This window comes from Micropterus salmoides, unplaced genomic scaffold (genome assembly GCF_014851395.1).
Source record: "Micropterus salmoides isolate LMB-PRFRI ecotype aquatic unplaced genomic scaffold, ASM1485139v1 Ms_hic_scaffold_10, whole genome shotgun sequence".
Lineage (NCBI taxonomy): Eukaryota > Metazoa > Chordata > Actinopteri > Centrarchiformes > Centrarchidae > Micropterus > Micropterus salmoides.
Genome location: NW_024040041.1, coordinates 22,389,360 through 22,414,652, shown reverse-complemented (window position 1 = coordinate 22,414,652; position 25,293 = coordinate 22,389,360). Strand labels below are relative to the sequence as shown.

The following is a 25,293-nucleotide window of genomic DNA, read 5'->3' as shown; positions in this document are numbered from 1 at the left end:
AGTTTTTGCTTAATGATGATGTTTTGACCAACAAGTGTATTGATTATTGACAAATATATATTGACATTTATTGACCTCTCCTCCACTCTGTAGGGCAAGAGCTTGCAGGACTTAAAAATCATCCAAACACATAAAATAAAAAGTGTGCAATGTGTTTCAGCGTCGTCAAGGAAATGTGATAAAGTGGAAAAGTGCTGTCCCGTTCCTGTTTACAGCATTTTGAGCCTTTGCAGCCTCTTGCACTCAATCACTTTTTCAAGTGACGTCAGTTAAGTTTGTGAGGGTTCATTCAAGAGCTACTAGTGTTGTTAACATATGCAGTAAAGGGAAAAACACTACTTACTGGTTTGCCAGGTTCTCCATTGTCTCCTTTAGGTCCCGGTCCACCATCTACTCCCTGGATGTAAAAATGTAATGTAGAAGAAATGACCAAACAGTAAGTTAATGACAAATGAATGATAAAACAATAATGGCAATACTCACATTGACACCAGATTCTCCAGGGGGTCCTGAATCTCCGGGGAATCCAATAGGGCCCTATGGGCAAAAACAGTGAGTTAAAAACAACATATTCTTGGCATGACATAAACAGACTGATGTGACAACCAGAGCAAGAAAAATTAAATGATCCAAAGAGACAAAGACTCACAAGGTTGCCTTTGGGTCCATCCTCCCCTGGTGTACCTCTGGGTCCGGGAGGCCCAGCTGTACCAGGAGGGCCAGAGTCACCCTTTTCCCCCAGATCGCCTTTAGCACCCTGGGACACCAGCATATGAAATGACAATTAATGAAAGGGTGAAGAGAGATATTGAAGAAAGGAAAACGCTGAGCATAATTGGAAAGAGAGATGGAGGCAACGCGACTCACACTAATGCCAGGCTCTCCAACTGACCCAGGGTCTCCAGCTTCTCCATCCTCGCCCTGATAGAGAGGAAAGATTTGGAGATATAAAAACACACAACACACACTTGCGTACAATCCCACACACATAAACCACCACCATTCCACTGTATGTACACGGGCACATGCTGTGTAATTGCTAAAGGGAAGCGCCGACCTTCTCTCCAACAAGTCCAGGCTGACCAACTCCACCAAGTATTCCAGGTTGGCCCTGTGGCAGGAGGAGAGAGAACAGCTTGAACCACAATATCATAAAACAAGGGCAGGTTTGCAATATTCATTTGATTTTAGAAAATCAAGTTCTTGGTGCAGTATTTGTTTAGGGGTTTGTCAGCACTTCTGCTCACAGAATGCAGAAAGTGGAACAGAATTGTCACAACATAAGGAAAAATACTGAGTGTCAGGCTTTCTATGTGGATAGATTCTGAGTCACACAGTAGGGTGGATGCTGTTTCCCATCTCAATCAGTTTGTTTATGCATGTGTATGTGCATGCGTGTCAGTGTTCACGTATGTATCAGTGCATTGTGCTTTGTGTCTTGAGACGAACCCAGCAAAAGCATCTTTGGTAGAGTGCACTAACATGAGAGCTGAGTGCAGCCACACTCTACTACTGAGCTCCTGCTGTCAACTGCTTTCCTCACATGCCAGCCCACCCCACTTTTTGCTTTTTTTCCACTATTCCTGTATTAATCCATTTATGAATCCCACCATTACTGCAGCACTGTATTTCCATGCTTCCTGTGATGAAGCACTTGCGTGGCTCACTCAGATTTCTGCAGCTCACTGCTGAATAATTGACTGTTGTGAGAGGCTGTAGAGAGACGGCCATTACTAGGTAAATATAACTGCCTCTCTGGGATGATAGTCTAATACTTCTTAATGATTCATAGAGCAGTAAATATAACTCTCTCCCAGAGATCATATCCTAATACTATTTAATAATTCAAGTTTCAAAAGCAGTGGAGGGTCTGTGGCAGGAAGTGTTCCAATACGTATCTGTGGTGTGTGGGGATAAGCTACTGTTCAGTTTGAAATGTAGAATGGATGGTCTTATTGATGCCAAAGCTGGCACACCATCATGTTTTCTTTATGACCCACAAAGGCACGCAGCTAACATCACTTGAAAATATCAGAACTCCAATCTCCGCACAATTTCAAAATTGCATTTGTGAAAGTCAAACTTTTAAAATGCAAAAATTAAATTAAACAACATTAATGATTTAGCCTCAATGATACAATTTTATGAAACAAACAAATCAAGAACAAATGTTTTCAAATGTTTTCAAACCTCAATGAATTATCTTACAAATGCAAAGAAACCAGGCTGAAGGCAAAAATTATGAAAATGATCCACTACAATATTTGGTAATGGTGATTATGCTGATTAGCAATACCAAATATGATGGACCATACTGGTGCATTTCTTGTTTGAATTAATCTAACATTGATTTTTGCAGGCTTTAAATGTTATTTTGAAATGTTTTAGCAGGGAATAATGTTTTGCGCAAGATATAAAGGAATATTTATAATTGTGTTATGAAGATGGATATGGACAGCTTGTTGATATAAACTGCAATAAAGCTGAATTGTGCCCCACAGGCATGTTCTCCTTTTACATACGTAGAATACCTGTATGTGCATAGAGTGCTTTGTAATATATTTCTACAATCATGCGTACATACTTACATGTGATAAAAAAGACAGAAATAAAAAAGACATGCTGCACTGTACCTCTCCACCAATGGGCCCCTGTGGGCCTCTTGGGCCATGCTGTCCTGGAGGCCCCTATGGAGAAAAAATTTAATGTTTCGATTAGGATTTCACTGCAGACAAGAAGGAAATACTGCATCATTAAAACACACAGAAATACAAACTGAATGTGAGCTAGGGGTTGGCTAGTGCCTCCTAAATTAAATGAGAGTTAGAAGTCAGCCCTTGGTGGATTGCTTATGCAATGGCCCCAATATCTATGATCATTATCGTAGTGACATGATGAAGATGTCCAGACAGGTCATTACCCTCAATATGACACAGGCTCTGAGAGGCACAGCCCCCACCCCTCACCCCCACTCCACTCTTATTCTCTCTTATTAATAAGAAACCTCTAGCCTGTGATGTGCAAGACCATATTCTCTCAGCCACAGTGACTGCATGTGATTTGACTCTTCTGTGCAGCTCAAGAGAGCGCCAAGCAATTAATCCTAACTGTGCTCGGCTTCAGTTTCAGTTGAGTTGATGTTTAGCTGTGCTCTGAATCGCTCTGAAGTCTTGGAGGGAGCCTTGTGTTGTAAAGACACTCAGACAGAAAGACAGACAATCTGCCCAGAGAGAGACTGTGTGGGACTAGAGGAAACACATATCCTTCTGGCGGAGAGATACATGAGCATTAGAGGGGAGAATTCTGTGATCCGCAACGCTCACACATGAATGAAACTTCCCCACTGAGTCTTCAGCATCTCTCCTCTCCTCTCTTTCTCTCTATCTCTTTTGTTTTGGTTTCATTCTGATACATTCCCTCCCTAATCTGGCTGTGGAGAAGAGGGGCTATTGAGAATCTTGTTCAGCGTGTGTTCATGGTTGACAGCGTTGTGAGATGACTGTCACAAAGGAGGATGCTCATTAGACAGCCAAGGCTGAGGCTAATCTGATTAGCAGCTGTCACACCTTCTTCCTGCTCACAATCAGTGCCCCGCCTCTTCCTTCCACTCCATTGCTCCACTGCCTCCTTTCTGTCACTCGCTCTCTCTTTTTCTTTTTTAAAATCTTTTTCTTCCTTTTACATAGAGGGCCACCTCTTCATCTTGGGGCTTGTCTTTCTTGCACACAAAGTCATGGTCTATTTCTTCATTCACACCCAGCCTTGAAGATCCTTCACATATTGAAATGTTGCATTGAGATTGTTTAAAGGGCTTTCTTACTTTTCACCATCGTAATTATGGATAGCATTCTATGAGATAACAAAAAGATCTAGCCAACACCAACAGACCAACAGTAGAGATATGAGGAACAGAATTAGGAGAGTATGTGTTTTTTTGCAAAGGATAACTAATGTGGGATGTTTATTGCTTTTGTTAAAACTTTAAAGGTGGAGCAAGCCATTATATGAAATCCAACACCAGCACTCAATGCTCGGCTCGCTTCCTCTCCTCGTTCTATGCAGAACATTGCCTACGTGACAGATGCTGTTATAAGAGCAACTCGGGAATCGGGAGGTGCGCAGCGAGTGTTTGATTGTCCGAGCGGCAGAAAGTGAACGCAGGCAGAGGAAAATATTCTGGCAGTAAATGTACGGTGTCTGTTACAGTGTGTTAGCTTCTCAAGACCAAGAAAAGTCTGTTGTTTCCCACCTGTTGGAAAAGTGAAGCCGGTTAGCTCTAAGTTAGCTAACATCTCCCCTCCCCTTCAGCCTGCGCAGCTGAGCAGGAAAGCTTCTACAGCAGCTACATAGCTGCTATGTAACTTAACATTAGCTCAATTTATAGAAAGTAACTGCAAGCTGTATTTTATTACTACCTACTTGTCCAATGTTGAGAACATCAGGTACAAACAGGCCTGCAGCTCTGTCCTGTACAGACTGATTAAATTATTTTTCAGTTTTCAGTCTGAAAAAGTGGTTTTGGAAAAGAAAGGATGGAGGAGCTGAGGTTAGTAAAGCTAATTAGTTATGCAAACTAGTCCTTTTAAGCTAATGAGGAGACTTTCTTTTTGGATTGTAATGTGCAAATAAAATGTACCTCAGAAGGGAAGAAGTTTCTCATGTTGCCTATTTGTTTATATTACCAACACCAAAACATTAATCTAAAGCTCACATTAAACTGGGAAAACACTACAGTTTTAAGATATTCTAAGGTGCATCACATGCTCATGGACATAAGAGCAATGTTGCTGAGACATGTTGTGTTGGGATTTTATATTCAGATAAAAATTTTGCTTCACCTCCGCTGCTACCACTCCATCCACTCCTGTTCGTCCTGCCCCTGCTGCTGGAAAAAATCCTAGAGGAAACACTGCAAGGTACCTTTTTAAGCTGATATAGCCTGCCTGCCCTTGCTGCTTCTTATGCAAACAGCTTGTTACCCGCCAGCTCCTCCTTTCAGGCCGCGTCTGATCTATCATGTCATTCTTTTATTTATGCCTGCTCTGTTTTGTACCCTGGTGGGTCTTTGCTGTTGCTCTCTGCCTTGGGCTTTCCATGCAAGCACATGGATGGGCAGGGAGGTCTCCCTGCCTTATGCCTTATCCACGTACGCATATTGAAGGGCAGAGACGTGTGTTCTCCCTGCCTTATGGCTTCCCATCCCAGAACAGAACCATACCGTCAAACATAACCACTGTGGCGCAATATCAGTTTCATTGATGAAAGTTGTGCTCAACTGTAAAAATGGCTGCATTCAGGTTAGTAGTGCTATTTCCAAAATTTTAAAGATTTTTTTTACTCGGTGTTGGTGAATTATTAAAAAAACAAAACACCACTTAATGTTGGGTCAAAATGCTTTGTAAAGTACATTATTGAGATTATAATGGGTATAATATTACTGAAAATGTATTAGTAATATGTTATATTACTGTGTTACAGCAAAAAGCAATACATTACTGTAATTACAATACTTTTGTAACACCTTACTCCCAACACTGGCCACCTACCCAAAAAGATAAAGAGCAGGACAGCAGGGGAGGACCTTAGCAATAATAATTTCAACAGTTTTATTGATATATTCCAGAAATTTTGGTGGTAGGACAGTACCAGAACAGATGTAAAGAATCTCCTCTGACTGAGTCAGAACATTTTCTACATAGGTCACTATTGGTCAATTTTAATTTAAATCTGCGTTCTGGTGAGAAACAGAATCTATGCACAAGTTTGTAGTAAATTATATAACAAGCAAGGTTTTTACATGAATAAAAAATGGTGTTCCAAACCTATCAAATCAAATTTAAGAAACTGAAAATCTTTTTCCCAAATCGTTTTCGTTACTGGGAGTGGTTTAATGTTACAAGACGAAAGTTTATTATAGACTGATGCTACTAGATTAGAGTAAGTAGTAATTACTGAAACCAAGGGGTGTTGTAGTAGGGGTGCATCTCAAGGTACTCCATACGTTTTTAGTGCAGTGTGTAACTTATGATAGGAAACCATGAGGAGCCTGGAAGAGAGTAATAGTTCTTCAGATCTTGGAAAGAGCGTAACCCTGGATGGTTAATACATCACCTAACACATAAATACCTTGTTTAGACCACTGTGGGAAGATAAAAGATGTAGCTCCAGACAGAAGTGTATTACTGTGCCAAATGGGTGATAGCTTGTGATATTTAAAATTAATAGAAAGATGTTTTCCTTTACATCGCCAGATGGATTATGGATTAGAAATGATGGGACCAATATGTGATTCCGCATGTTTGATGTTGATGTTTGATGGTAGTAAAAGGCAAATCTTGGATCCTGATTGGAAAAGTGCATTTTCTAAAGAGCGGCATGATGCGGATGGGTTATTGTGTTATTGGCTCTTGGAACGACCACTAATAGTTGGGCAAAGAAAGGCCACCGAATGTTTTTGGACCAAAAAGAGTAGACATGCTGATACTGGGAGGTTTCCCATTCAAGAAATATTTGTCTAAGTAGTATGCAATAATTTGAGTTTATATGTAAAACAGTAATTTACATGGTTCACTGATGTAGAAGGAATATTTACAGGTTTATGTATTTAAAGTAACGCAATCCGTTAATTGTTTCATTTCTTGCACTTCAAATGTGTGTGGATTATTCAGAGTGTATTAAAATCTAATTTATATTACATAAACATGTAATATTTGGGGAATAGACGACTGTGACTGTCATTTCCTATTAACTGCATGCATCTTTAATTGCTTGGGGATACTCTCACGAGAAAGTTTGGGAAGTAATCTTAGAGGACAGTCAGGAGTGGAGCCACACAGTTTTTTGACCTCTCTCTCTTAGAGCATCAAGCCAAGGTGTCGTTCGTTCATTGGAAACCTACAGGCTAATTGTCAGTTATCAAGAGTCTATAACAATTGAAATACAGCTCTTAGCTTGTTAGCTGTAGTCCGGGAGCAGAGTAGCTACATTTCTTGATTTAAATGTGTTATGGCATATTTCTAATGGGGTTAATTATAATATTGGGGTGGGTGCTTCTTGTCTTCCAAACCACAAACAGAAATATAAATCTACAGTACTTGCAGAAGCTCTGTACTATACCCTAAAGATTCCTAGTAAATATTTCATAGTTTTTCTACATACGAATGCGTATGTTTGAGCTTCAAAAAATATCGCAGATATCTTTTGATACTGTAGAGAAAATGAAGAAAAGTGGACAAAGTGGAGAAACCTATTCAGAAGTTTTTATTGTGAAGAAGTTGATATCCAGTATCAGACAAGACTAATAATCACGAAACAAAGTGTCAGAAAAGTGGTGTTGAGAACACCTGACTTGAGGCTGACACTGGGCCACAGCAGTTGAGATGAGTGTTGTATGTGCTGCAATCACTGAGCAGTACTCACCATTGAGCCAACATGCCCGCTATCTCCTTTCTCCCCTGATGGTCCAGGCATCCCCTACAAATGCAGACATGGTGATCAACGCAGTCTCAGGCATGAAATAAAAAATACAGATATAAACTAAAGTATAAATTTGATATCAGAGATGAGCCAATGGAGATACGGTCAGTTTTGCGAATTGAGTCATTTTTACCTGTAGTCCAGAAGGACCAGTTGCCCCCTTGAAGCCTCTGGATCCTTCATCTCCTTTTGCCCCGTTCATGCCCTGCTGCCCACGAGGACCTGGCTCACCATCTGCACCCTGAAATATACAGCAGTCTTAACACTACACAGTGTTGCCCAACTTATTACACAATGATGTGTTGTTATATGCTGCATTCCGAGTTTCCGTAACATACTGGCAGTCCTGGCTGGCCCACTGGTCCTTGACTTCCAACAGGTCCTGGGGGTCCCTGGAAAAGTAGGACAGTTCAATACATAATTACTGCAGGGCAGCCCTTATTAAAGCCATCTGCCCACTAGACTATGCACTGGCAAATTTTTAAAGTTATTAAAATGACCCACAAAACAATTATAAGCAAGTAAGTCCTCTACCTCCTGGTGATGCATGGTGATGATGTGATGTTATTCACATAAAATTAATACTCACAGCTTCTCCTTTGTCTCCTTTGCTGCCCTTCTGGCCCGGTCCTCCTGTCTCTCCCTATGTAGACAAATCAACACACGTGAACACACGCATACACAAACAATTACTTTTTTAAAAATCAGGAAGAACTTTACAGCAATCCATGCTGGCTGTCCAATGAAAGTACCTTGTCTCCGTCCTCTCCTGGAGGCCCAGGAGGTCCCGCAGCCCCTGGCAGCCCTAAAGGTCCCAGTTGCCCGTCATGCCCAGCCGGCCCCACAGGCCCCTTCTCTCCCTAGGGAACAGATGGGAAAACAGCACACGTCTAGCAAATGCTACAATACTTATTATCCTCATATAGCAGCATGACACATTGATTAATGTATCATCCTGGGAAGGAAACTCACACCCCAGAAAGCAAGCTTGATCACATTCATATTTCCTCCCTCCCTCCCTCCCTTTCTCTTGCTGTCTTCTTTACCTCTTTCCTGCTCACTGTCTCATAATGACACATTCCAATGCGAGAGCACATGTGGTTTATTACCCAATGGTGGGAGGTGATGGTACAGTACGTTTTGCCTAAGAAACAAAATTATCAAATCTTACTGGCTCGCCTTTCTCGCCCATCGGTCCAGCAGGTCCCACACCACCGGGCCGTCCTGGTTGGCCAATAGCGCCAGCCGGCCCAGCAGGGCCCCTCTCTCCAGTGGCACCCTGGAAATAAGAGGAGATAGAGAGGTGAGGTGAGTATGTCACATGCACCGCAGTCACTCTTTGATTTAATGTGCTGACAATGATCACTGGTCACCATGGAAACAGCCCCCTGCTTCATATGTCCTAGTATTCTATTTACCATAGAAGCTGAACGGAGAGCATGGGATGGGATGGAAACTGACTTTACAAAATCAGACTTACCATAGGTCCTGCAACACCAGGTAGGCCCTCTCCTCCCTTCAGACCTGCAGGACCCTGCAGACACACAGGCATAAACAGCCTTCACAATCGAGCGACAACCACATCCCTTACAAAATAATTAATAAGTAACTGGCACGCTATTACGATTTTAAGTTCAACTGTGATCTAATTGCAAGCTGCACATTTCAAGAGAATTTTGCTTTACCATTGCACCAGTGGTCCCTCTGCTCCCTCTAAAGCCTTGGAGCCCTGCAGGGCCACTTTTCCCTGGGGCTCCTGGTGGACCTGGATCTCCCTGGAAACCACACATACACACATATGTGATTCGATATAAGGCAAGTAGCCAGCAGACAGCAGGCCCTTATGCAGTCATAAATCACACCAAGAAAGCAAGTCACACCAAGAAGGAACATTTATCTTTTATTATCCATAATACGCTCAACACTGCAAGGCTTCCTCTGTTATTTATTAGCAAATTAGAGGATATGATGAGACCCAGGAGATATTCAGGCAGTGCTGGCTTAATTTAATCTAACAATAATAAGGTGATGCTGGTAAGTGATTATGATCCTGACATTATGATGAAAGCCACTCACCTTGGCGCCCTCCTTTCCGGCAGCTCCCGGTAAACCATGCTCACCCGGTGGTCCCGGTGAACCTGGATGGCCTCTGTCTCCAGTTGGACCCGTCTCACCAGATTTGCCCTGGAAACAACCAAATTGCACAACGCACATCACAAAACAGTTATTTAAAACATGCTATCTGAAATAAACAGCTATTTGCTTAAGAATCAACTAACGTGCCATTAGCTGAGCCTCTTACCTGTGGTCCAACAACACCTGGGGGGCCAGGGGGGCCATTCTTGCCTTGAAAACCCTGAAGAATAAGACAAGTGAGTTGAAACAGAGTCAGCAGGATGCTGATCCCGTTATCTGTGGATTTAGTTTAGGCCTCTTAACTTGCACTCTGACTTCAGTAATTCAATGATGAAGCCATAGCTTTTCTCTTGTTTGCTGTGTTGACATGTAGATCATGTTTACTATGCTGTTTACCAAATATGTCGCTTTATTGACATTAAAGGTGACTCACTGGTTCCCCTCTCTGGCCTGGATGACCTGGTAATCCATCTTTTCCAGCTGGACCCTGAAAGGGGATCATTTTCATTGTAATGAAATGGACATGACATGATGAAGGTGAGCATAACATGTGGGATGAGGTTAAAATTAGTAACATTAAATCACAGAGCAAACACTACACAATAAATACATCTTAGTCCACTCACATTAGGTCCTTTAGGTCCTGGTTCACCGTGTCTTCCCTGTGGTCCTTGGGGACCCTAGAAAATAATAATACAGATTGTCTCTGTCTCAAGCCCTGGTTCTTGTCCTTCGCTGGTTTATGAAACTGTAGATGTGATACCACAATTTTTTTTCAGGCTTTACATCTATGATCCTATTTAGGCCGTGTATGTATAGTATTATCCATGAGTCAGAAGATTACCTGTTCTCCAGAGGATCCTGAAGGACCATCTTGTCCAGCAGAACCCTACCAGGTGACAAATAAAACAAATCAGATGACAAATAAAAACACAGCTCCTGTACAAAAGCCACTCAAACATTTTTAGTTTTCTGCCTGCCAATAAATCTTTAGCTTTCCCAAGATGGTCTTTGAGGGTGAGAGTGTAAACTGAGGCATCCCCTGCCAGACAGTAGCTTCTCACTGCACCAGATGGCCTGTCATCTAGAAGAGTACAGCAACAACCAGTTCCAACTCGGTCGACACATTCATCCATACTTTATGAGATGGGCAGGTGTGTGTTTATGTGATTGTAACTGTATGTGCATATGTCTTTCTTTATGGCATTGTGTGTGCGTTTGTGTGTGTGTCATTGTAAGCTCACCTTTTCTCCGGGCTTTCCTGTGGGCCCCTTTGCTCCTCTTCCTCCCCTTGCTCCCTATTGGAAAACAAACAACAGTCTGATTAGCACATGCATAACTCATCTGGAGGTGGGAGATAAACGTCTGGTGATGTGAAAACACTGCTGTGATATAACAGTGTGCTTTCCACAAGCTGTGGTAAACATATAGTATCTGATTAGAGCACATTCAAGTTTATACATTGAGAAAGAAAATGGTACATAGGCATTGCACCTATAGATGTACTCACATTAGGACCTCTTTGGCCCCCAGGCCCTGGCTGACCAGCTGGACCCTGCATTTTGAAGGTTAACAATTATTTGTCTCTCAGTTATTTTAGCTTAGCTCTTACACAGAAAAGTTTACATATTCTGAAGCAGTCAGAATGTGATGTGGATTAAATTGCCACCATAGTCCTCACCCTTCGTCCTTTCTCTCCTGGGACCCCGGCCATACCAGGGAAGCCAAGTGATCCCTGGAGAGACACGTAGAGGTTAATCAACCTCAACCCTCCATTTATCACGCGTCACCCCCAATGTCTCATTAACGTATAATTAACTACTGTATCAAATTAAAGCAAATCTAATCCATGAGCCCAACACAGCCTTAAATACACCATTCATCAACATGTAATGAATTGACTATTAATAAAATAGCCTTTTTTAATAAGCTATTTATCATCCTTTATTTTTAATCAGATGGGAAACAGTCCAGCCAAAGACACACATCTTGCGGGTTAAAGCTCTGATAAAGGAACCAGGGCACACATTCACGGATCATAATAGCTCATCGATGCTAAATCACCTTAGAACCTTGTCTTCCTGGGTATCCTGGCAATCCAGGCACGCCAAGATTACCCTGCAGGGAGAATGCAAAATGAGAGGAGAGGAAGAAATAAACCAGAGAAATATTCAAACAAAAAGTGCATTAAAATCATTTAATTAAGATTTGTATGACATTCTGCTTACTGTGCATGTACCAATACAGCAGGATATCTCTGAATTAATGCATATAGTGATGACAGAAAGATTAAATGCTGTGCACTAGCTCAGTTTGCCTTAGGAATGGGCTGTAACCAGATGTAATAAATGTGAGCGCATTAACATCCATATGTTCAGTATTTCGGTGATTTTCAGACACTCTTTTCATTTCAGCGTTTAAGAAAGTTTTTTCACAGCTGAAAACTGAGCTGAAGAAATGTAACTGTTCTGCGTAACATTATAATGGCTGTAGCAGCATAATGCAGGGTTAGATAAGAGTTTTCATATAATTTGCAGCCTATTCGATCTCTATATCCTCCTCTTTTGTGTCCTAACCTTGCCTTGTAATGTAAATGCAATCTTTTAAAAATGTACCTTCTCGCCAGCAGTCCCGGAAGCTCCTATATCACCCATTAGTCCCGCTTGGCCCTTTAGTCCCTCTGGTCCATCCTCTCCACGAGCACCAGGAGATCCGTTATCACCCTTAAGTCAAGAATAAGAGTAGAAGGGAAGTTTATCTCCACTAGAGAGTAAACTAGAGAACAATTGAGAGAAAATTATACTGAGGCTTGTGATTTGTGTGTGCTCTCACCCTGTCTCCCTTGATGCCCATGTCACCTTTGAACCCAGGGAAGCCATCTTCTCCCTATGATGCATTGAGAAGATGTGATTTAAAATAAAAAAGACCTTTCTTTATGATAAATGGTATCATTACATTGTGATTTGTTAAGTGTCTTTCCAGTCACAATCCACAATTTGACAACAAGTAACAGAATGAAGACTCGCTATCTGCTTTACTCACCTTCTCTCCTTTGCTCCCCTTTAGACCCCTAACTCCATCTGCTCCCTGTAAAATAGTGGGGAAAACACTTCATTACGCAAGACTCTTGCATCACTGCCTACTCTCAAGAAATGACTAGGACATCACATAGAAAAATCACTGGTTGCTTCTAATTCCAGAATTACCCCATCTTAAAACACTGAAATGATTTATAATTGTGCATTGATTTTCTCTTGACCTGACATTGCTCTATTATTGAGCAGTTATTGACTTTACATTCATTCCATACTCATGATTGTTTCCCCTAAGGGATGTTGTGCCAAACTACTAGATAAAGTACGAGACGTGTAACAACAAACACCAAGCAGAATTCCATTTCAAGACAACTTGACTTTTATTCCTGAATTTCAAAAGCACACTCAGTCAAAATCGACTGCTCCACATAGCTCTGCCCTATCTGACTCTGACATTTCTCCCATCCGTCAAATGTTCTTCACTCTGTTGTTAGCAGTCCCCTTGAGAACCGAGGTGCTTTCCCTCCACCTGTCACCCGTCAGTCATAGACTCAAACAGCTTGTCCATCACCGGTAGACATACGCGCAGAATGAAAACGTGCGAGGGAATAAATATCCCAGTGGACATTACACCTGAGATCGTGAAGATTTTGTGTCTCACCTTGACTCCACGGGTCCCCGGGTACCCAACAGGCCCTTGAGCACCTGGTAAACCCTACATGAAAAAAAAAAGAAACAACAATATTCTTCAGTCTTAGCAAGCAGCGGCCAGCACTAATGCATTTCTCTGACCAGATCTGAAGCATTGCACTCAGTCTCTGTGTCCAGCCCTTTATTGTCAATAAACATTTTCAGACAGAAAACATGGATGATGCTCATGAGTGCATCCTGCTGACTCTAAAGAAGATGATGACATTGTAGGAACATTGGTTATAATGATGAGAGTGAGCGTTATTATAACCCAACATAAGTGAGTGCTCAGTTACAATAGATTGCAGGAAACAGCATGATATTGGCTTTCAATATCTTGCTATGACACTACAGTAGACAAGCCTCAGATATGCAGTTACCCACTTGGATGCCTTTCTCTCCCACGGGGCCCTCCCTTCCTGGGTGTCCCTGAAACATGAAAACAGAAATCAGATTGACTTAGCGCTTCTGCAAATACATCATTATTGTATCACTACTTGATGGAAATTTCTGAATGAAACCAACCAATGAATAGTAGGAAACGCCAGCGGCACTGGGAGAGAAGTGCCACAAAAATATCATTGTGGGTCACAAAGCTTTGCAGAACAATACATGGAGCATTAAGTGGAACTCATTCAAATGTGTCTGCCTCCAATCCAAAATGAATTCTTGGAGATGAGAAAAGATTTTTTCATTATTTTCAATTTAGTCACACTGCTTTGGATATGGTATTTGTAGGTTTTTGCCTGATATAGTGTATGTATGTTTTTACCCATTATGTAAAAAAACTATTTTATGAAAAAGAAAACTGATGAACAACCTGCACCAAAATGCATTGCTTGAATGAAATGCAGACTCTTCTAGTAAATCAGCTGATGTTGTTGAGTTGCATTCACACTATAGCACAGAGTTTACTGATGAAGAAGCAGCAGTACACTCTCTTTTTATATGTACATAGATGCTTGATATTCAAATGTATACATGAAAATGTGCATATTTATGTGCTTTTATGTTAATGTATTCATTTATGTGTTTGTGTGTACTTACAGGAGGGCCATCAATGCCTGGTAGTCCCTGCATGCCTTGCTTCCCCAGGGGACCCTGTATAGGACAGAGCGAGGTATGAATACTAGAGCTGAGCTTCAGAGATGATATAGCAACATAACATCCCAAAAGATCACATTTCCCACTTTGCTGCTCCTCTAGCAAACATTTTGTGCTCATGACTAAGTTCACTTTTTATTTCTTTTATCAGTCTAGCCTCATGATGTGCGCCGGCCAAGACCATCCCTAGTGTCTGTTATGTCTGTGTGTTTCTTGTGTATTGATTTCCTGTCTAGCCCTGTCTTGTCTGAATAGGAGCCAGAAGTGGTTGAGTCGTACTCTGCAGCTCAACTCGCCTCCCCTGGGTATGTGATGACAGGGGTCACGAGGTCACAGCTTTAATTCTGAAATGAAGTGAGAGACATGTTACCTACCTTCTCTCCTGGCAACCCAATGGGACCCTGAGGACCAGGCAAGCCCTAGACCAGAACAAAGCATTAATCAGGTTAAGTGTCACAAGACCTGGAAAAGGCTGAGAGTTGAGGTTTTGCTCGAGTCTGTGCATGTGTACATATGGTATATTTGTATTGTATGTAAAGTCATGAACGGTATATGTGGGTGTCCTTGTGTGAGCTAGGGGTTTGGAGGGATTGTTGGAATGCTGGAAAATCTAAAATATGAGTAAATCTCCTTTATATGACTGTAACGTCTCTGACGACATTTTTAGGTAAAATTTTGTTGCGGTGAGGTGAAAAACGTACATCTCCAAAAACATCATTTTCACAAGGTAATAAAAACAGCCTTTTATTCTGAATACATTTTAGTGTAATGCAATTGGATTGTGAAAAGGTTTTATATGCCCAAAAGGCCAGAGATTTTTTTCAAACTATAGAAGAACAAGTTTACCTTACTAAAAATGTAACAATCATCAGTTTTTATGCTGCAAAATATCAAAAGAAATAAAGTGTCTGTGTGAGAAAGAGAGAGCAAATGTATGCAACTGTATGCTTGCAAGATGCTTGGTGTAACGAGTGGATGAACTCTCATAGCGACAGGACAGTTTTTTTGTGTTGGTACAGTACCTGTACTCCTGGATTTCCTTGTTGACCTGGGGGTCCTATCTCTCCCGGTGGGCCCTGACAAGAATAAATGCTGGTAGTCACACACACTGCCTTCATCCATGATCTTTGTCATAAGCTCATCATCACATGACTGGTTAACAGGTTCATAAGAAGGCCACACTAAGCCGCTCTGGCTGATGTGTCCGTAGCTGAGATCACTTTAAAAAACTTTTTCCCACATACTCACTTTCATTAAACTATTATACATACATAATAGTAGTCAGTGGCATAAGACAGCAGTTATGGCGATTAAATAAAAAAGTAGTAGGACTGACCAGGTTGCCCTTTGACCCTTGTACTCCATCGATTCCACCAATACCCTGATAAAAATGCACACATACAAGATTTTTTTATTAACAAAAAAAAAAGGGACACAGTTCAAAAGCTTCCTTATTTAGTAGCATATTGATGATTCAGTGACCAAGAGGACCCTTTATAGAGTTGAAAAGACTGAATAGCTGTGATTCTGTAATCAAGGCAATGTTAACTTACTGGTTGGCCAGGTGGGCCAGGTGGCCCCCTAGGCCCAACAAGACCCCGAGGACCCTGGAGACAAGACACAGCAAATAGTCAGCATCTAACTTTGCATCCATGATGAGATGGAGTGAGTGCAGAATAATACATCATAAATCACAACTAAGGAGAGAGAAAGAGTGAAAGACAGGAAGGGACACGTTATATATTTTAGAGTGTGTTTGTGTGTGTACGCGTGCGCGCATCTAGTTTTGTATGTGGTAGCGACGGAGGCTGTGCTAGCCTGTGTTTGTGTGAGTGTGTTTGTGTGCTCTGTTTTTGTCAGCCTCTCTCTTTGTAGGCTGGCCAAGCCACCTGTTCCAAAGCCACATCTGTGATCTCCTGGGAAGTGATTGATATGGAAATATAATCATTCAGGCCAGGATTTTATCTCTTCCCTCTCCGACTATTTCTTTTTCCTCTCTCCATCTCTCTTATCTATTCCACCACCTACCAAATTTCTGTCTGGCGTTTGTTTCCTGCTGTCTCACTTTTCCCACTGCTCCCTGTCTCATCAAATCAGCCAACTCCTCTCCTTTCCTTTTCAGTATGTTTGTAGTTTAACACAGTTTAACACAGCTTTCCTAATATGTCTTATGGCACTGTCTTTCTTCCTGCACTGGGTGATCCATTTAGAGGGACTGAGCCCCACTGAGTCCCAACTTTACCTACTGAGAGAAGGAGTGTGAGTCATAACCAATCAACCAGTGTTCAGCACACAGGAAAAAATGTCTGCTTCTACAGTGGTGCGCTTAAGATCTTTGTGGACTCTCAAATATCCAAAGTTACTTTTCAGGTAGTATTTCTCTGATAGATTTTAAATATAGCATGCTATGCCATCACATATTTTTATGTTCAAGCTGCACACTTTTTTCCAGTGACCTTTTCACTCTTAATCCTAGGGTGAACACTGAAGCAGTATTGCATTAATAAGGTTTGACTCTCCTAGTTTCTTTTAATAGGTTTTGTATATTGTAAAATTTTGTGCAGTGTTTCTACATGTACAATATGAACAGAAGATTTTATTCTTGTGTAAATTCTTCTGTAACATTTTGGCTGAAACTTCTGCTAGAACATAAAATTAAGTGATCTCCCACAAGGTCCCCTCAGGGTTTGTCGTGGAAATATATATTTTTTCTGTGATTCTGCACTAAGAATAAGGTGTGTTAGTGTATTTCTGACAGTCCCAAAGTACAGGCTTGATATAGTAAGTATTGTTAATCTAGAGAACCAATAAACATGAACTATTTTAATGTAGCATTATGAGGGAGCATCATATCCGTCTAGATGTGGTTACTCACAGGTTCTCCTGGTTGCCCTCTTGGCCCCACAGGTCCATCAGCTCCCTAAAATAACAGAAACGGAAACAGATTCAACACATACATCTCATGCACCTCTCTGAGTCAACCTCAGGCGTGGATCCATTTATATCCCCACAGACATAATCTGTGAAAATAGCTTATTAAAGAAATTCACTGCCTGACAGATAAGGCTCAACTATCTTTGAGCAAAGACTAATAGACCACTCTCTCAAACTTCACCCACCCGCCTGCATGGATAGATACTATCTTGACAGAGCTTCTATCTTTCATATTTTAAATTCTATGTTAGGGATGCAGTACATAGCTTTCATGTCTTTTGCAAACCTTGCTACTGAATGAACTCGGGCGAGCATAGTGGAATTAAAAAATTCAGGAGTTTATGACTTCATTTCAGTAAAGCCTGCTTTGATCTGTGGTGCTTTACCATCTAAATGGTTTGTAGAACTGATTCATTGATCTTTCCCTTTTAACCTATGATGAGGGTAAAAATAAGAAAAACAAAGCACTGCTGCAGGATGTCTTTTCTGTTGCAAGTCAAATCTGTATTCTTGTAAGTACCGTGCACTCACCTTTTCTCCCGGCTGTCCAACAGGCCCATGGGGGCCAGGCTTTCCTCTGTCCCCCTACAAGATAAAAGCATTAACGACAAGCCTCAAGATATTTAGGACTGTTCTGTTTATAGCAGAGCAGCATCAAGCAGATGCTTCTTAGTGTATACTGTTATCACAGAAATCACAACAATCATCATGATCATAATATGCAAATAAACATCTGCCATATGATGTGTAAGGTATTCAAGCATGTCGTGCTGGCATGTAAGTGTCTGCATGACTAAATGAATACAGTGGCAATGTTAAACTACCAAACCTAACTCACTCTATGCCCTTTGTTTCCCGGGAGACCTGGCAGGCCGTCAAAACCCCTGTCACCCTGAAAAGTAATAGAGAAGCAAATGCATTAAACCCTGAGACACACACACACACACACACACACACATACGGTAATGTGTAAACATTAGCAGAATTGTACTGAAAGTCTCCCCTGGCAGAGCCTCCCATCTGCTCTGAGTATGTGTTGGGGAGAGGGAGCTTTCAGATTAGCTCTAGGTCTGCTAAAAATGCTGCTTTGACTGATAAAGACTCTGCTGTTCTGTCAGACCTGGCATCAAGGGAGCCTGATTTATTTACTAAGCTCTTCCTGCAGCTGTTAGGTATTGAGTTGCCTCGTTGTCAATACATACAAAAAGCTGTGGGCTGCTGGATACCTAAAGGCTTACACTTGCAAGTGGAGATACTTTGTTATCGTACAAGACCTTGCTGCCTAAACACGCTAGGTATTATGTTCATGGAAACAAGAAACTGAACTAACTGGAACTTCAAATACCAATAACATTGGTTATAGGGTCTAACAACTGACAATGTAGCAGTCACACAACTATTAACCTCAGCTAGTGTCCATAAACGCAGTAAGGATGTAAACAAAACCCCATGCAGTAAGATCTCAACGAGCTTACCTTAGAGCCTGTTTCACCTGGAGCTCCACGACCTCCGTCCACTCCTGCATGCCCCTAAGAGATACACAGTCCAGTTAAAATAGGTTTTGCTTTGTAGTACATAATGCACAGCATGCGTTTAACACAAGCTGCAGATACAGAGGTTTTTAGTGTGGAAACCTGCACTACTCAAGATCTCTCACCCTCTTTCCTGGCTTTCCATTAATTCCTGGAGGGCCTGGTAACCCCTGCGGTCCCTACACGAGAAAGGAAGAGAGCAAGAAAAATGGAAAAACTGTGACAAAGAATGAACAGTGTGACAAAAAACATAGCGTGGTATGATGGAAGGCGGTAATGAGGTAAAAATAATGTCTGGTCTTACAGTAGGGCCGCTGTCCCCGCTGTCTCCTTTGAACCCTTTTGGACCTGTAACACCCTGCAAAACAAACACAAGAACTTATTTCAGCATGGAATGATGTGGAGGAGCAATTTAGCAGCAAATAAACAAAATACAAATGAGCTAAGACCAAATCATCTTAAACATCTGTTCATTTTTGCAACCCTGCAGTGATTTCACAATCACCGCAATTTGAATGTACTGAGCATGCATAATGATGAGGTTGAGATGGGAAGGAGAGAGAAGCACTTGCGCTCTGTGAGACAGAACGTGAAGTTAAGGTAAAAGGTTGCAGGAGCCCTTGAGGTTTGATGGTCAAGGTCAGAGGAGTGCCTTACCAGTGGGCCTGGTCTCCCTGTAAGACCCATTGGACCTGGAGGTCCCTTCAGTGACAGCTGGAAGAAAAACACAACTGGGTGGTTTGTATGTATGCTGTACAAAGTACCTTTTGACTTTTAATATGCAATGAATTGGTCATCATACAGCATAAAATGCAAAGGTCAACAGTCACCAATGTTGTAACATGTCATCGTGACACAGAAATACGAGTTTTTGAGAAGTATACCTTGGTCTGTTGCAGGATAGCCTGTGCCTGCGCTTCCTGGGGAGACACCACTGGTCCCTTCTGGGACTCACCTCCATACTGGAACTGGAGGCAATGAAAAAGAGGAATCAGCTCCCACTACAGGATTCCCCAAATGTAAATGAAGTTCAATCACACAGCCCCCCCTTGTGGTCATGCCACCACTCCACACTGGCAAAAGATGTGCTTTGTGTGTGTTTGCTTGCATGTCCGTGAACAAGCATGAGGTCTTACAGGTAGCATCAATAGTGTTCCTGGAGGACCTGGAATCCCATCAACCCCAGAAAGGCCAGGTCGTCCTGGGGGACCCTGAAAAAGAAAATGAAAGCATTGGCTACTGTGCGTTTGAGGTGTGTGTGTGTGTGTGTGTGTGTGTGTGTGTGTGAAAGAGAGAGAGAGAAAAGAGAGATAACAGCCCTGCAATCTAATCACTGTAAAAAATAAAAAAAACCTTTCTGCAAGGAATGTCACACACACACTGTAAATATCCATTTTAACAAGTCATTTAATGTAGCATTGACTCTGAATGTGGCAACATTGTGTTAATCAGATTGCAGTTAAAGTTATGTAATGTTTAATTGATGAGATATATTCCTCTACTAGTGATTAAAATAAATTTGATATGATAATTTTTGAATGAAGGGTTATTTTCTTGCTACTCAAATAAGTGGCTTCACAAGAAGAGCAGCAATGGAGATTAATTTAATTTATAAATTAATATTTATAAATGAAGCTATGGTAGTAAGGGCAGGACACAGTACATAATGCATAAATAAGACTATAGTCCTCTGTCTCAGTGACTTTTTAGAGTAAAACATGATGGTGATTCATATTCATGTCTTTTTAATGCCATGGCTAAAGAGATTATTTGTAGATATATTGCATCTTTTAATCCATTCCATACTTATTGGTATCAGTGCTAGATTCAGTGATATCCACCACTGGAGCATCTCTTCAGATTTCATCTTTGGGTATTAAAATATAGGTTTGGTTGTAGTGTGGGCTGAACCTGTTATAGCTACTAAATGCAAGCAAGGGGGGGCCATCAACATCTTTGCAAAGCAAAACGATAAAAACCATCATCAACTGTGGAATGACAGAGCATCTGTCAGTGTGATGAATCATGGAGAAATAAACTTATTCAAGCAATCTCTCTCTCTCTCTCACACACACACACACACACACACAAACACACAAAAGAAAATCAGGTCAAATGTGTGAGTCAACATCAGTCCCTGAAGTCCATGAGGTTCAGTTCAGGACTGAACCAGGACATTGTAATCCCATGGACATGTTTCAATGTGAGATCACAGTTGAACCCACAGCTCTGTCCCACAGGTGAAAGGGTCAAACTGGGGTCAAACTAACCCAGTGTGCCCAGTTCCAGGCCTAATCCAAACTCACCAATTCACCAGGATCTCCTCTGGGTCCTGGAGGGCCTGTTGGTCCAGCTGGGCCAGCGAGCCCCTGTGAAGGATGCATTCACACCACAAACATCAAAGAACATTGCCCTACTGTGGCTTGGTTTTCAACAAAATTATCTTCTTTTACATCATATTCTAACTCCTCCAAATGGTTGACAATACTCCCTTTTTATTTCTTTATGTAGTTTTGAATCAGGCTATTTTAACTTCTTTATCATGATGATGATGAAGCTTCATGATGTGCAAAATATCATCAGGCTTTCACAAAGTGTCATCTTGCATTGCATTGTAGTGCAGGGGTGATTTCTTGGAAACACCACAGTTGCATCCTGATGGCTAGAATCCAAAATTCTCAACATTTTGCACCACATCTGGAGGATTCTTGCTTACGTTACGTTATGCCACATCCTGTACAATTACAATTGACACAATCGCTTACCTGTGGCCCTGGTAGACCTGGGGGTCCATCCACTAATGTACCCTACAAAACAAGCACAGATAGAATTAAATGTACGTTAGGAGAGTATCAACTCATTCCCATGCTCATAACTAAAGCTACTAGACTATTCATTGAATGCCTCTAGCAGCTCACTGGTTCCATAATAGCTGGCTCTCCCTTCTGGCCTTTCTCTCCTCTGAGGCTAGCCTGAGGAGGAGAAACAGATAAATACATGTGGATTGTTAGAAATCACTTGACCCAGGCATTTAAAGATGTGGCCACTCACTTGATTTATGAGTTAACGTTGAGATTTACCTCTCTGTCCCACGTCTCTGCCCTTTCCCGCTCTGCAAAGTCATAGCCGTCCTCGTATGTTTCATACTCTTCATAATCTGACTCTGTGTTATTCTTGTAATCTTCATATTCAAGAATCTGTGAATGAATGAACAACTCCATTAGGGACAGGTGTAGTGAATACCATAATAACCTCTAAGTTTTTTCATGCTGAGGTGAAGACATTTCTTGTGTTTGCATTTAACCTACCTCATATTCAGTAACATTTGGACCCACTGTTACCGTGGAAACTGGGAGATCATCATAGATGTCTCCATAAAGGTCATCTCCATACTCCTCCACTAGTGGCTTCTTCACTGGCTTGCCCTCCTGCAGGCCAACACATGGGCTTAAATGAGTCATTGCAAAGATGCAGGGGGCAATGACCATTTCTCATTAGCACCCAGTGCTTCCAAACAAAAGAACATTTTGTAATGTACGTTATGAATGTTAGCAAAACAAGTGGATTTCTGGGAGTGTTGATTATCCGGGTTACAGGTTAACAGGTGTGCAGTTAATTACAATGCTGGAGTGTAATTAGCTGATGGACGACATCAGATTCATGTGGCAGCATGGCAGAGACTGCAACAGCTCCAGAACCAGCGTGATTATGAACAATTAGTTTACATAGAAAATGATCAAATAACAAACACGAAGGAGACATACAGAGACATTCCTTGTTTGTTGCTGTGGAACTTTTGTTTTTAAAAATGAACAATTATACACAGTTGTTGTGACATATTCATAACAGTATGTGCAATATGATTCAAATGATTTAGACGACATCCAAGCACAATATTCATCTTGAATGAACCAATTCTCATTCTGTAGGTTTTGCATTAGGAAGACATATACTGTATGTACCATGAATACCATGTTTTTCAGATATGGTATGCATGTACTACTGCATGTTCTACATGTTTTCTGGAAGGGATGTCAAGGAGGTGATGATTAGGATGGTGCTGGTTAGTGTTGGTGATAAGCAACTGGAGAGGGAAGCGGTGTTCTCTATGGTTAGGAGGTATTAGGGGAGTGATTGGTTAGCACTGCAAATGGCAGGAGGGGATTGGGGTGGACAGCATCTACAGGTAAACTTGTCTACCTCCTCAGTAACCTCTGATTCAGGCAATGCACTGGACACCACAGTGGGGGCCTCAGTTGTAGAGTCAGGTTCATGTGTGGGCATCTCAATGAGGGTCTTGTCGAAGACTTCAGTGGGGGTGACAGTGTCTAGGGTGCTCTTAGTTTCTGGCATCACTGTGGGCTGAAAAGGTTCTTGGGATAGATACTCAGGCAGGGCTGTGGACACTCTGAGGAAGCCATCCTCAAGACCCTCCTCATGTTTTTTCTTTCTGGATCCCTTCTTGCCCTTGCCTTTGTGTTTGCCTTTAGAGCCCTTGTCCCTCTTCTTTTTGTTCTTTTTGCCTTTCCTGTCCTTTTTAGAGTGCTCCTTTGGTTCATCCGGCTGGTCACTTTGCATCATGGCATCAGACCCAAGTTGAGAGTTCTTTTATGAAAAAGGGAACGCAAGATGACGGCACAGGTGGAGGATGGAGAAAAAACAAACACTGTTGTGAATGAAAATACAACAAAGGAAATAGCCTGCAACAGTAAAGTAAAGCAATGCATACAGGTCCTACTGTGACTCCCACTGAGCTAGTAAAAAAACCTAAAGCAAACATGAAGTGAGTAGGGACAAATAAATGCAAAGTTGTTTCCTCTTAGTCAAAGCAGAAGACATATTTGCTTGTGTGGTCAGGGGTCACCATGTCTATGATTCTTAGTGTGCTCTGGCAAGTCAGCAAATATGGGCTGTGTCATCCTCCAGAGTGATTTTCATTGCATGTCAGTAATTTCAATGGCCTCTGCCTGAAAAGAAGCTAAAGGCCCAGTCTGTGAATAACATCAGTGATGTGATTTAGATCCACTTGTAAACAAGGGCAGTGTGTATGGGAGAATGTTGGGAAGTAGGTCAGTGGGGTGACAGATGTTGACATGTTCTGGATTCAGAGCTCATTGCTCAGCTGTAGTTCTATAAAAGCCAGCTGGATCGAAATGGCCTCATACCATTAATGAACCATCTCTGGAGCATTATCAGTGACCAGGCGCATATTTTTGCGTGCAGACACACAGGTGTGCACGATCATGAGTGTATGCACATGGCATGCACCTAAAGAAATAGCCACATATATAAGACATTTAAGTGTTCAGTTAAAACTGTGGATTCCTTGAAGCCCAGACACACACACACACACACACACACACACACACACACACACACACACACACACACACTCACATCTCTCTGTCTCTATTCCTCTGGCTGCCTCCTCCCTACTTATCCCTATCTTTCACACACAGCCAAAGAAATATACCGTAATTCATATCCATGATTGATTCATTTTTTTATGCACGCCTTGAGGAGGGGAAGAGATATTATATCATGTTTGAGTTATCAGCTCCTGGCTGTGTGTGTGTGTGTGTGTGTGTGTGTGTGTGTGTGTGTGTGTGTGTGTGTGTGTGTGTGTGTGTGTCCCTTGCCAAGGAACACCTGACCTTAAGAAATCCACTGCTGGCTGCATTTGAAAGAAGAGACTTCTCCTTTGACTGATGGCCTATTCTGTCTTAATTTCTCAAGTCTCTTCTTCAAACACTCATTACATTTGCTTCTAGGCTGGGGCTGTTGTGTGCTTATAAATCATACGCGTCTTGGAGACACATAGGTCTATTGATAGACATGCTTCTACTCCTTGTACTGGCTAGCTGTGAAGTGCTTCTGCAAGCCAACTTTAGCAGCCAGAAGGACATGAATGATGTTTTAACACGTGCTAGAAAAAATAAGAATGAATGAACTGTGTTGTGTAAAAATGCAAGCCGTGTCTCTGCAGTTAATTGAGAGGGCTAAAGCTATAATTCATTGTTTCAACTGTTGAATAACTGTTCGAAGATTTGCGTGGGGTTTTCCAGTAGGAATGGTCTCCTGTGGGTGGCAGTACTGACCTCCTGCAGTTCCAGGGATTGGCTGATGTAGGGCAAAGCAGAGTCACAGTCTGGTATGTAGTTTATACAGTAGTTGGCAGCAGCCTGGGGGTCCTCCAGAATCAGTAGTTGCTGAATATCTCCCTGAAATAAACCAGAAAGCAGACAGAAAGACAGACATGATGTAAAGCCAGGTCTACAGGATAGGCAGCTGCTACTGAACAGTGTAGAGATAATTCAAGGACCAGCAGAAGACTGAAGCTGTAACCACAATGCCACAAGCACTATGAGAACAACAAAACGGACGTA

The 25,293-nt window shown here is 41.7% G+C and overlaps 1 protein-coding gene across 2 annotated transcripts in view; it reads right to left on the bottom strand.

The window, feature by feature from the left end:
* col5a3a (collagen, type V, alpha 3a) overlaps nucleotides 1-25,293 on the bottom strand; it is a 48,555-nt gene that overhangs the window by 8,142 nt on the left and 15,120 nt on the right. Inside the window, exons 5-53 of one of the 2 annotated variants that reach the window (XM_038702460.1) lie at nucleotides 25,006-25,128; nucleotides 23,108-23,512; nucleotides 22,216-22,335; nucleotides 21,988-22,104; nucleotides 21,826-21,879; nucleotides 21,673-21,714; nucleotides 21,214-21,276; nucleotides 20,044-20,118; nucleotides 19,792-19,875; nucleotides 19,565-19,621; nucleotides 19,212-19,265; nucleotides 19,033-19,086; nucleotides 18,851-18,904; nucleotides 18,214-18,267; nucleotides 17,907-17,960; nucleotides 17,317-17,361; nucleotides 15,995-16,048; nucleotides 15,778-15,822; nucleotides 15,464-15,517; nucleotides 14,816-14,860; nucleotides 14,385-14,438; nucleotides 13,722-13,766; nucleotides 13,309-13,362; nucleotides 12,655-12,699; nucleotides 12,445-12,498; nucleotides 12,228-12,335; nucleotides 11,677-11,730; nucleotides 11,294-11,347; nucleotides 11,123-11,167; nucleotides 10,857-10,910; nucleotides 10,457-10,501; nucleotides 10,239-10,292; nucleotides 10,046-10,099; nucleotides 9,779-9,832; nucleotides 9,553-9,660; nucleotides 9,162-9,251; nucleotides 8,957-9,010; nucleotides 8,648-8,755; nucleotides 8,229-8,336; nucleotides 8,066-8,119; nucleotides 7,815-7,868; nucleotides 7,610-7,717; nucleotides 7,420-7,473; nucleotides 2,634-2,687; nucleotides 1,058-1,111; nucleotides 868-921; nucleotides 650-757; nucleotides 484-537; nucleotides 344-397 (exon numbers count right to left, since the gene is read on the bottom strand). In XM_038702460.1, coding sequence (XP_038558388.1) covers nucleotides 344-397; nucleotides 484-537; nucleotides 650-757; nucleotides 868-921; nucleotides 1,058-1,111; nucleotides 2,634-2,687; nucleotides 7,420-7,473; nucleotides 7,610-7,717; nucleotides 7,815-7,868; nucleotides 8,066-8,119; nucleotides 8,229-8,336; nucleotides 8,648-8,755; nucleotides 8,957-9,010; nucleotides 9,162-9,251; nucleotides 9,553-9,660; nucleotides 9,779-9,832; nucleotides 10,046-10,099; nucleotides 10,239-10,292; nucleotides 10,457-10,501; nucleotides 10,857-10,910; nucleotides 11,123-11,167; nucleotides 11,294-11,347; nucleotides 11,677-11,730; nucleotides 12,228-12,335; nucleotides 12,445-12,498; nucleotides 12,655-12,699; nucleotides 13,309-13,362; nucleotides 13,722-13,766; nucleotides 14,385-14,438; nucleotides 14,816-14,860; nucleotides 15,464-15,517; nucleotides 15,778-15,822; nucleotides 15,995-16,048; nucleotides 17,317-17,361; nucleotides 17,907-17,960; nucleotides 18,214-18,267; nucleotides 18,851-18,904; nucleotides 19,033-19,086; nucleotides 19,212-19,265; nucleotides 19,565-19,621; nucleotides 19,792-19,875; nucleotides 20,044-20,118; nucleotides 21,214-21,276; nucleotides 21,673-21,714; nucleotides 21,826-21,879; nucleotides 21,988-22,104; nucleotides 22,216-22,335; nucleotides 23,108-23,512; nucleotides 25,006-25,128 — 3,543 coding nt within the window. The remainder of the gene's footprint in view (nucleotides 1-343; nucleotides 398-483; nucleotides 538-649; nucleotides 758-867; nucleotides 922-1,057; nucleotides 1,112-2,633; nucleotides 2,688-7,419; nucleotides 7,474-7,609; nucleotides 7,718-7,814; nucleotides 7,869-8,065; nucleotides 8,120-8,228; nucleotides 8,337-8,647; nucleotides 8,756-8,956; nucleotides 9,011-9,161; nucleotides 9,252-9,552; nucleotides 9,661-9,778; nucleotides 9,833-10,045; nucleotides 10,100-10,238; nucleotides 10,293-10,456; nucleotides 10,502-10,856; nucleotides 10,911-11,122; nucleotides 11,168-11,293; nucleotides 11,348-11,676; nucleotides 11,731-12,227; nucleotides 12,336-12,444; nucleotides 12,499-12,654; nucleotides 12,700-13,308; nucleotides 13,363-13,721; nucleotides 13,767-14,384; nucleotides 14,439-14,815; nucleotides 14,861-15,463; nucleotides 15,518-15,777; nucleotides 15,823-15,994; nucleotides 16,049-17,316; nucleotides 17,362-17,906; nucleotides 17,961-18,213; nucleotides 18,268-18,850; nucleotides 18,905-19,032; nucleotides 19,087-19,211; nucleotides 19,266-19,564; nucleotides 19,622-19,791; nucleotides 19,876-20,043; nucleotides 20,119-21,213; nucleotides 21,277-21,672; nucleotides 21,715-21,825; nucleotides 21,880-21,987; nucleotides 22,105-22,215; nucleotides 22,336-23,107; nucleotides 23,513-25,005; nucleotides 25,129-25,293) is intronic. The other variant, XM_038702469.1, reaches the window with a different exon arrangement.